Below are 10,711 nucleotides of genomic sequence, written 5' to 3'. Positions count from 1 at the left end.
TACCCTTTGCCCTTAAAGCCACAGCTCCTGTTTTTCCCGGTGTGAGTGCAGTGTCCAGCCTTTCACATCCTCTGTGGTATAATACCTTGCCTCTGAAGGTTTTGTTTCAGGAGTGTCCTGTAGTTATGAAACATCAGTTCTGTGCAAAATGTCTCATTTGAGACAATCAAAGGTTTAAAGCAGAAATATGAAGTAATTTCTTTTTTAAAAAAATTATTTATTTATTTTATTTTTGGCTGTGCTGGGTCTTCATTGCTGCCTGGGACTCTTCTCTAGTTTCGGTGCTCACGTTTCTCACTGCAGTGCCCTCTCTTGTTGTGCAGCACAGGCTCTAGGGCCCTGGCTTCAGTAGTCGAAGCATGTGGGATCAGCAGTTGTGACTCCCCGGCTCTAGAGCAGAGATTCAGTAGTCGTGGCACAGGGACCTAGTTGCTCCTTGGCATTGGGATCTCCCCAGATCAGGGATCAGATGCATGGTCTCCTGCATTGGCAGGTAGATTCTTTACCACTGAGTCACCAGGGAAGCCCAGTAATGTCTTAAGAATAACTAAGGCAAATATAGGCTTGTATTGGGACTTGTTAAGAGACATAATCATAAAAAAGAGGAAAGGAGAGAAGAAATCATGTGTAGAAGAGGGAGAAAGACACAGAGAAAAAGAAGATGAGACAGATACACCGTCAAAGGGGCAGAGGGAAACACACGAAGAACAAGAGGCCCAAAAAGAGGCGTGATCTGAAAAGAAAAAAGTGAATCACCTCCCTCCCACGCACAGGCCACATCCTCAAAGACAAAGCCACAGGCTCCCACCCAGAAATAAGGACCAGGAAGGAAAACGGGGGTACCACACAGCAAGACTGAGTGAGGGACAGCCGGCACAAGCATCGGACGGCGAACACCCTGAGAGGAAGGACAAGACACGCACACCTGAATACACACCTCAAAGAGAAATGTCTCCATCTTGTGGCCTCGAGAACAGTGTGATGCTGTGCATTTTCACAACTACAGGCACAAACAAAGAAAAGACCTTTCATCACCAGTTCGGTGAGCAAAATGAACTTGAAACGAGGTCCAAGCTCCCCCATGTTTACTCTGCTGCTGTTGCTGCTGCTGCTGCTAAGTCGTTTCAGTCGTGTCCGACTCTGTGTGACCCCATAGACGGCAGCCCACCAGGCTTCCCCATCCCTGGGATTCTCCAGGCAAGAACACTGGAGTGGGTTGCCATTTCTTTCTCCAATGCATGAAAGTGAACAGTGAAAGTGAAGTCGTTCAGTCGTGTCTGACTCTTAGTGACCCCATGGACTTCAGCCTCCCAGGCTCCTCCGTCCATGGGATTTTCCAGGCAAGAGTACTGGAGTGGGTGCCACTGCTAACCCCTGAGAAAGATCGTGCCGTTTTGTAGAAAGGCAAATGAAGAAGAGAGAACTGCTGTAGAGGACTACTATATCCTTTCCAGTTCTCTTGCTTTTGCTTATGTTTCTCAAGTAGTCTTTCGGCAAACCAGAGTTCTCTGTAGTGTAAAATATTGGATTTGTTAAATGAGCTAATATTAGTTAACTTCTTCAGTTCAGTTCAGTTCAGTTCATTCGCTCAGTCGTGTCTGACTCTTTGCGACCCCATGAATTGCAGCATGCCAGGCCTCCCTGTCCATCAGCAACTCCCGGAGTTCACCCAAGGTGGCTCGAATGGTAAAGAATTTGCCTGCAATGCAGGAGACCTGGGTTCAATCCCTGGGTTAGGAAGATCCCCTGGAGAAGGGAATGGTTATCCACTCCAGTATGCTTGCCTGGGAAATCCCATGGATGGAGGAGCCTGGAGGGCTACAGTCCATGGGGTCACAAAGAATCTGACAGGACTGAGCAACTAACAATGGAACACTGTCTAGGAGCTCATGTGTTTATTAAATAAGCAAAATCCAATGCCTACTCTCTCTAAACCAATCATGCTAGCTCCTGGCCCTATCTCAGGTCTCACCCCAGGACTTAGGTCTTGCTCTGGGTCTGGAATGCTATCTGTTGCCCTCTCCTAGTATCTCCCTGACCCTTCTCCCCTCCTCCCGTCTCCATCTATCAAACCCTGCACATTCTTTTCAGCTGAATTAAGAACCCTACATTTGCTCCATAATTAGTCTCACGAAAGGCACTAATGTCACTCTTGTTGCCCAGTCCTTTGGACGCCCCCCCACCTGCGTCTCGTGTGACCTCCGATTAGCATGGCTGACCTCACCTCCCTTTGCAGTGGTTTCTTCCCTGGGATGTCGAGGGGCTGTGCATCGAAGTCGTCCTGCTTCTTCCCTGCTCTCTCCTGCTCTTTTCTGTCTTCCGTCTTTCAAACACTGGTGCCCTGTGGGCCTCTGTCTCAGACTCTCTCCCTTCCAGCTCTCATGCTGCCCCTCCGTGGCATTTCACTGTGTGGTTTATATCCCACTCACCTGATTGCAATCACTGGAGAGAAGAGAAACAGGTAAGTGGACTCAACCTGCCAGTTCATGAAAACATACCTAAGTCCATTCAAAGAACATCTCCCCACCTATGCGATGCCAAGCATGCTGGCTCAGCTGACCGTCTTCTGCTGAAGTTGTGTATCACATGGTTCAGCTGTGGTCACAGTGACTGAAGAGCAGGTGGGGGTGGGAGGGGGCCTTGTCTATTGGGCTCCATCATCTTCTCCTTTTATGGGACTCCAGTTCCACGCTCATTTCCTCCTTCCTGTGGGAAGGAAGCTGCCCTCAAGATGTTTCTACTGGACACGAGTGATCTTTCTTCACTTTAATTCACCTCCTGCTAAGTCACTTCAGTCATGTCTGACTCTGTGTGACCCCATAGACGACCCCACAGACCAGGCTCTCCCATCCCTGGGATTCTTTAGGCAAGAACACTGGAGTGGCTTGCCATTTCCTTATCCAATGCATGAAAGTGAAAAGAGAAAGTGAAGTCGCTCAGTTGTGTCCAACTCTCAGCGACCCCATGGACTGCAGCCCACCAGGCTCCTCCATCCATGGGATTTTCCAGGCAAGAGTACTGGAGTGGGTTGCCATTGCCTTCTCCGAATTCACCTCCTAGGGGGTGTATATTAGTTTGCTTGGACTGCTACACTGCAGGCAGCTTTAACAATGAATATTAATTTTCTCACAGTTCTGGAAACTCTGAGATCAAAGTGTTGACAGGGTTGGTTTCTTCTTAGACCCCTCTCCTTGGCTTGCAGAGGGCCTCCTTTTCTGTGTCTTCATGTGATCTTTCCTCTTTATGTTTCTGTCCCAATTCCCTTTTTAGAAGGACCCCAGTTGTACTGGATTAGGGTCCACCCAAATGACCTTCCTTTAACTCAGTTACCTCTTTAAAGAGCCCCCATCTCCAAATATAGTCCCCATCTGAGGCACTCGGGTGTTAGGGTTTTAACATATGAATTTTGGGGGGACAGAGGAGGCACTCCAGAGAGTGAGACTGCTTAGAGTCACTCACGGCTAGACAGCAGCTATGATGAAGTTAGAAGCAACTGCTAAACGTGGATCCGTGCAAGCTCTGAGCCGAGGGACATGCAGACAAGTGTGTCACGGACCTTGCCCCAGGATGCTGCCAGCCCAGTGGTGGGGACAGGGTGCTGATACAGAAAAGAAGCATCAGCCATCTAGACTGGAGTGTGCAGAGCACAACAGAGTGTGGATAACAGGCAGGAACTGTGCTTCCTAGAAGAAGAAGAGATAAACATCAGCCGGATTGGTCACAGGGAGGTTTGCATGATAAAAATAACCACCTTTTATGGAACTCTACTATCTGTTAGCCCTTTGTACACATTTTATCTCTAATCTAATCCCACCCCAGGGGCCGTGGGGAGGACTGTACAAAATAAGTTACACCAAATTCTTGGTGTTGTGCTTGGCATAAGGGAGCAAATGACAGCTAATTATTCATCGAACAAATATTTGTGCAGTACCTGCCATGTGTCGGGCAATGTGCTCATTGCTGGGGATAGAACGTCAGTCAAGATGGTCTCTGCCCCCATTGCGCTTACAGTTTATGTGCATTATCCAGTATGGTAGCCACCAGCCATATGTTGGCTATTAACTAAAATGAAAAATTCAGTTCTTCAGTCACACCAGCCACATTTCATGCACTCTGCAGCCACCAAGGGTTACATTTCCATTCCTGAAGGAAGTTCTATTAGGTAATACTGGAAAGGGATGAGAGATAAAACCTGTATGGTAAAGGTCATGATAGAGACTTACAGCTAGCATGGAGGATCAATTACTAGTCATGTTATAATCAAGATGTGGAAACTGAAGCTCCGAGAGGATAAACTATTTGATCAAATTCACACAGCTACCAAGTGGAAGAGCTGGGACTGGAACCCAGGCCTGTCTTAAACTTATGCTCCCTCAGGCTGTTTTGTGGAGGAAATGAGTCAGGCACAGGTAGAGTCTGATTAAAGACAGAAGATGGAGAAGCCATCCTTGGCGGGGAAGCAGCAGCTTGGACAAAGGCACAGATGGGCAAGGCTGGCAGAGGACCATGAGGAAACCAGTCCGGCTGGAGAGGCAGTGACTTGCTGAACTCAACTCAAGTGCTTAAAAAGGTAAGTCAGAGCCTGCCTGCCTTGATTAAGAGCCAAGAAGCAAGGAAATCAGCCCTGAGCGCAGAGGCTGACTCTTTGAAGGATGTTAGCAGGAGCATGGCATGGACAGAGCTGTGTGTTTGGAAGGTGGAAGTGCTTAGGGTAAACTGGGCTGTGACCTGTAGACGACAAGGGGATAGAAGGAAGGGATGAATGATGGTGTGAAGCAAAAAACACAAGACCCCAAGGTTGATTGATTGATTTTACTTTCTCCCTTTTTTTAAATTTTAATTTTATTGGAGTATAGTTGATTTACAATGTGTTAGTTTCAGGTGTACAGCAAAATAATTTCAGTTTTATATATATATATATTCATTCTTTTTCAGATTCTTTTCTCATATAGGTTATCACAGAATATTAAGTAGAGTTTCCTGTGTTATACAGTAGGTCCTTGTTGATTATCTTATTTATAGTTGTGTGCATATGTCCGTAAGTTTGTTTTCAATATCTGTAAGTCTGTTTCTTTTTTTGTCAATAAGTTCATCCATATCATTTAAAAAATTAGATTCCACATGAGTGACATCATGTGATATTTGTCCTTCTCTCTGACTTACTTCAGTCTGTATGATAATGTCTAGATCCATCCACGTTGCTGCAACTGGCATTATTTCATTCTTTTTTATGGCTAAGTAATATTCCATTGTATATATGTGCCACATTTTTATCCATTCTTCTGTTGACGGACATTTAGTTTGATTCTGTGTCTTGGCTATTATGAATAGTGCTGCAGTGAACACTGTGGTGCATGTATTTTTTCCAATTATGGTTTTCTCCAGATATACACCCATGAGTGGGATTGCTGGATCATATGGTAGTTCTATCTTTTAGTTTTTAAAGGAATCTCCATACGGAACCCCAAGATTTAACACTGTGTAACACTGGATAATATACTTCATTTCCCCGGGCCTCATTCTTTCAGTTCTAGAAGGGCATGGCTGGCCCAGATTATTTCTGAGAGCCCCTTCAGCAAAGGTAGTCAAGGATTCTGCAAATCAGAATGACATTAGGCTCAGAGAAGCAGTGCAAAGTGTAGCACTGAATATAGGGGCAAGGAAGACAGCAGAATCAAAGGTCATCCGTGGCAAAGGGGGAATGATGTACTACTAAAAAAACAAGGCGAGTGTATAAAAGGGCTTGTCTTTGGGGGTTTTTTTGGAGGGGGTTTGTCACAAGGCATGGAGATGGGGAAGGATAAGTAAGAGGTGGTAGGAAAATAATGGTTTGTTCATTATTTTACATCCCCCAAATACAGACTTTAAACTTTTTTTTTGACCCATGACCCACAGCAGGAAATACAACTTGTATCCTGGTCCAGTACAGTTGTCCAGTATATATAACTGAAACAAAGGGTTTATGAAACAAATAATTACTCTAAGGGCAGTGTACTATTCTAGTACATTTCATTATTTTAAAAAGTTGGTTGCTGTCCAATGAATGTCTGTTATGATCAATTACTGCGTCACGACCCACAGTTTTAAAAACACTGTCTAAGAGGAAGATCAAGTCTTCTTAAGTTGGGGGCGATGGCAGGCATCCCATTAAAGAACCGAAGACTAGCTGCAGGAGTGGACTGGCAAGCCTCAGGGCTGGGGAGTCTGGAGCGCGTCTGAAGCTCTGTGAGGCATGAGTGTTGAGGAAGGCAGAGGCCTGGGAAACAATCGGTGGCAACCACTCGTCTAGGTGATAGGGATTAGGGGTTTAACCCTCCAGACCTCGTAGACCTGAGGATGGGGGCGGAAACCAGATTCCCGCAGGAATACAGCGAACACCCGAAGGCTGCATTTCATAAGCGTGCGCCGAATGGCTCCCGCATCTCTGACCTCATTTGGATTTCCAAAGCTCCTCCACTTACTCGAGAGTCCGGGGAGGACCGCGTGCGCCCACTCCTCCATTCATTCATTCATTCCAAACCCATCTCGGGGAGCGCCAACCAGGTGCGAGAAAGGGCGAGCCGCCGGCGGCCAAGGATCCCCTTCCAGTCGGTTCCCCTCCCGCCCAGCTCGCGCGCACACAAAGTTCTGGCTGCCACCCCCGCGGACCGGCTCCCTTGCCAATCAGAACCGAAGCGCATGCACCGCCGCCCGGCGGAGCCGCCTAACCTCCCCGGCTTCCCGGGATCCGCCCCCCACCCACCCCTCTCCCTGCACCGGCCCGGCCGCTCCTGCCCTGCGCTCGGCCTTCCCCGCCTCGCATCCGTGCCATCGGCGCTCGATTGCGCGCGGACTCCTCGCTCCGGGCTCGCTCGTCGCTCGCGCTCGGCCGCCGCTCCCGCCCCCTCCCCCCGCCCCCCGCCCCTCCCCCGGCTCCTCCCGCCCCTCCCCCGCCTCCCTTGCAACTTTTGCCGGAGCGCCCCCCTCCCCAACACACACAGCCATGCTGAGCTGAGCCCCGGCCGGGGACTGGCCGCGCGCTGCCCGCCCCGGCTCCCGCCCCACCGCGGACCCGCTCGGGGGCCGCGGCCGCTCGGCCCTCGGCCTCGGCCGCTGCGCCCGCCCGGCCGCCCCCCGGAGCCCCCGGGAGCCCCGCGCAGGGCCCGGGCCGCGGCGGCGGCGGCGGCGGCGGCGCCCGGCCCCCTCCCCCGGCGCCGGCCAAGTGAGGCGGTGATGCGGGCGCTGGCGGCCCCGGCTGCGCCGAGAGCGGAGACACAGGCTCAAGATGGCAGATTCCGACTGAGGCTGGGGGGGCCGAGCTCGCGCGCCGCGATCCCTTCTCCGTTGCCATGAATCGCGGACACCCCGGCCCCGATGGCCCCCGTGTACGAAGGTAAGCGGCGCCGGCCCGCCGACTCCGCCGACCCCCGCCCGCCCGGCCGCCCGGCCCCCGGAGCTTTGTTCTGCCCGCGGCCCCGCGCCGGGCAGCACCCCCCCACCCCCGGCCCGCAGCCCCCCGGCGCCCGGTCCCCGCGCCCCACCCCCGGGGCTCGAACCGGTCGCCCGCCCCCCTCCCCGCCACCCCCTCGGTCGCCCGGCGATCGGCCGGGATCCGGAATCAAACATCTTATTTCCAGGGTGGAGAAAGAGGCGGGGGGTGGGGTGGGGGGTGTGCGAGGGTGGGCTACTGGCCGAAGAAAAGAAATTGGGTGGGAGGGGGCGCCGGGAAAAAGACAGACCCGTGACGGTGCTTTTTATTTATTTGTAAGAAATAAAGGTGATGCGGTGTAGCTTTCCATCTCCAGCACCCCCCCCCCCAAAGAAAATTACCTTTAGGGTGATCTGTTTCCACTCTCCGTCCTCCCAGCTCCCTTCCCGTTTCCCTCCACTCCCCCCCACCCCCAACACACACACACACACACACACACACACACACACACACACACTCCTTTATTCTTCGCGAGCCTCAGATTTTGGGGGGCTGTCGGATCGGAATGTGCGGGGCTAGGTGATGCGAGGGGGGCAGAGAGGAAAAGTCCATTTCAGAGCCAGGCAGAACAATGAAATAGGCGAAAATCTCCCCGCATTAGCGTATGTAAGGGAAAATGTAGTTTAGGTTTGCCAGTCGGGGAGGCGGCCAAGACGCTGGTCTCCGCCGATCTGGGTAAACCTGCGCGGTGCACCTTCACCTGGCGTTGGGTCCTTTTTCTCGTCTGTCTTTAGGAAGAAAGACAAGAACGGAAGGCACAAATACTCCGTTTCCCCTGCAGTCCCTCTCTCTTTCGTTTTTCTTCAGTCAGTTCTGTCAGTTTCCAGCCAGAAATCAAACCGGAATCAACTAAGTTTTTACACTTCGATGTGTGTTTTGTGTGTGTGTGTGTGTGTGTGCTTGTAGTAGGAGGGATTTTGAACCAAAGGGTGTCTGATTTTTTTTTTCAGTCATTTTCCTCGTGAAAATGTCTTTCTCATGAAATCATTGAAGTAGCAGCCTTTACATACTTTGAGCGTCAGTCCATCTGGCTTTCTTTCGGTTTTGTTCAGATATCCTGTGGATGAAATACCAAATGAGAGGAGGCAAGGGTTTGTGCGGAATGGAGAGGAGGGGCGAGGTTTTAATCCTCTATAAATCCGGAGAACAGTCATGGCCAGTGAGACAGGGAACGCATTAATAGTTTTATCTCTGTTATAAAGGCAGATTAAAAAAAAAAAAAAAACTTATCTGAAAAGAAAATCTGTTATTAGTTCCAGAGCTCCAAATGAATTAGGTTTCTGGATGGAATAAAGTTACCAGTCAGGCCCTGGGTAACGAGGCTGTAAATAACCTATGGACTGTAAATATTTTTTTTCAGACTCTCTTAGAAACAAAGGGGCCTGTTTAGAAGGCAACAGAGAGATGTTATTCCAGGGGCTTTCCTCTTTGATTCTGAAGAACACAAGGTCCATTTAACCATTCAACAAAACAAAACAAAATTTCTGATCACTCCACCACGCAGAATGGAGCGAGCCCGGTGGCTCTGTGAACATACTAGGAGGACCCAGTCGGGCATTCATTGTTCCTCTGAGTCTCTGGGAGGGGGCTACAGTCAATGCTCCCACTGTCTATGGAGTGTTAAAATGAAACAATTTTCTCTTTATTAAGTACCTCTTTGAGACTCCCTCTGCTGGACACTCCGGGTGAGCATTGGAGAAGGAACTTGGCATTGAATTCAGAACTATAGTAAAACAGGCTGCTTTCCCTTTCTCAAGGGGCCGGGTATGTGGGTTGGGATGTATTTTGTCAACTTGGTAGAAAGCCGTCCTGGGAACCGTGGTGTTCCCCTCCTGTTCCTTTCATTCTAAATCCATACGGAATGTAGGCCATCCCCCTGCAGCTAAGACTTGGCACTCAGGTTCTTCCTACCGTGCTCTTTGGCACGACACCAGATAAAGACCTGTGGGTGTGTAAGACGTTGTGGTTTAAGCATAATCTCAGATCTCAAAGGTCTCGAGCTCACTTTTTTTATTTGCAAGCCTGCCTTCTATGTCCCAGCTGACCTACGCGGTCACTTCTGCCACCCCTGGGCCCCTCAGTCTTGTGTGCGTGCTCTATTGATCATTCCTGTGCATTGTGCCCTTTGATTCTGCGAGAGTTTCTTCGAATCTTTGTAGTTCTTCTCTTCTTCCTCACCCCTTTTGAACCAGTCCAGCATCACCGCCCAAGCTCAGGCCTGGGTCTTTTTTGAAAGCAACTGTTGGTCATGCTCTAAAGCAGACAGGTGACCCCTCTAATCAGGCATTGCACTGCGGAACCCACATTTACTTCCTGCGATGAGTGCTTCTAAGACTCCAGTGACCTCCTTTTTCCCTCCTTTGGCAACGCCCCCTGGATTTAGCGAACCTGATTTTTACCACATCCCGGTCAGAGCACATGGACTCCTTGTGTGTATCCCAGAGGAGCAGGGCTTTTCCTGTGGAATTCTCCAAGAGCGATTTCTGATAGTTTTCACCCTACTAAAAGATTTGAACCCTGGATTCTTCTCAGGAGAAGGATAATGACAGGTGAGGCATTTAAGCCAGAATTCAGGGGTATATTCATTTATTTAAATAGGGTGCAATTGCCTCAGGCTAGGATTTGATGTAAAGGCCTGAGTGTATTAGTGGAGCATTCTGAACTGCCAGGTATTTAGAGAGAAGTGATCAGTTTGAAACGGGGTATGTTTGATAATACAAGTCAACGGGTAGGAAAGTGTGATCAGCCTTCCACAGCCTGCTTTTAAGGATAGGTTTCTAAATAGCATAGTAGTTTTCAATGGCTTGGTACTGATCAAGTTAAACTTCTTTAAAAAGATTTCTTTTCTTTAGAAGGTTAAACATTCTCCTTGCAGTTATGTTTACTCCATCAACTTGCTTAGCAAGGCTTTTTCCAGTGCCACAGGTGTAAATTAGAGGACCCTAAATTGTATTCTCTCTCCCTGGCTGTGCCTTGTCCACTAGTGTTGGCTCAGACAGTCAGACTTCCCCAAACTGTAGCATCAAAGTCTGTCATCAGATGGGCCTGAAGACACCTACCAAGAAATGGATTCTGAATCATCTTCCATTAAAAGAATTTGATGACACATGTTCAGAAATATCTTTTCCTGTGTTTATGTTTTATATTTTTAAAAATGAGTAAGTATAAATATTGTTTTCCTTCTTACCACATTTGAAAAGTGAATCAAGGCTCATTAATTAATTTTAATCCCTGATCCCGGAC

At 49.3% G+C, this 10,711-nt stretch overlaps 1 protein-coding gene and 1 long non-coding RNA gene across 2 annotated transcripts in view; one reads left to right on the top strand and one right to left on the bottom strand.

The window, feature by feature from the left end:
• Nucleotides 1–237: 237 nt before the first annotated feature.
• LOC109558129 (uncharacterized) lies at nucleotides 238–6,619 on the bottom strand. The gene is made up of 4 exons (XR_011566327.1): nucleotides 2,528–6,619; nucleotides 2,225–2,442; nucleotides 938–1,000; nucleotides 238–481 (listed from the first exon to the last, which is right to left on the bottom strand). It is a non-coding gene; the product is annotated as an uncharacterized lncRNA (long non-coding RNA).
• Nucleotides 6,620–6,981: 362 nt separating this feature from the next.
• Nucleotides 6,982–10,711, top strand: part of HIPK2 (homeodomain interacting protein kinase 2) — a 204,574-nt gene continuing 200,844 nt past the window's right edge. Inside the window, exon 1 of the mRNA XM_070788235.1 lies at nucleotides 6,982–7,372. Within this exon, the coding sequence (XP_070644336.1) occupies nucleotides 7,354–7,372 (19 nt within the window). The 5' untranslated portion in view covers nucleotides 6,982–7,353. The remainder of the gene's footprint in view (nucleotides 7,373–10,711) is intronic.

Source organism: Bos indicus, chromosome 4 (genome assembly GCF_029378745.1).
Source record: "Bos indicus isolate NIAB-ARS_2022 breed Sahiwal x Tharparkar chromosome 4, NIAB-ARS_B.indTharparkar_mat_pri_1.0, whole genome shotgun sequence".
NCBI classification, from domain to species: Eukaryota; Metazoa; Chordata; class Mammalia; order Artiodactyla; family Bovidae; genus Bos; species Bos indicus.
The sequence above is the reverse complement of the archived record's forward strand: the minus strand, read 5'-3'. Positions and strand labels throughout refer to the sequence as shown.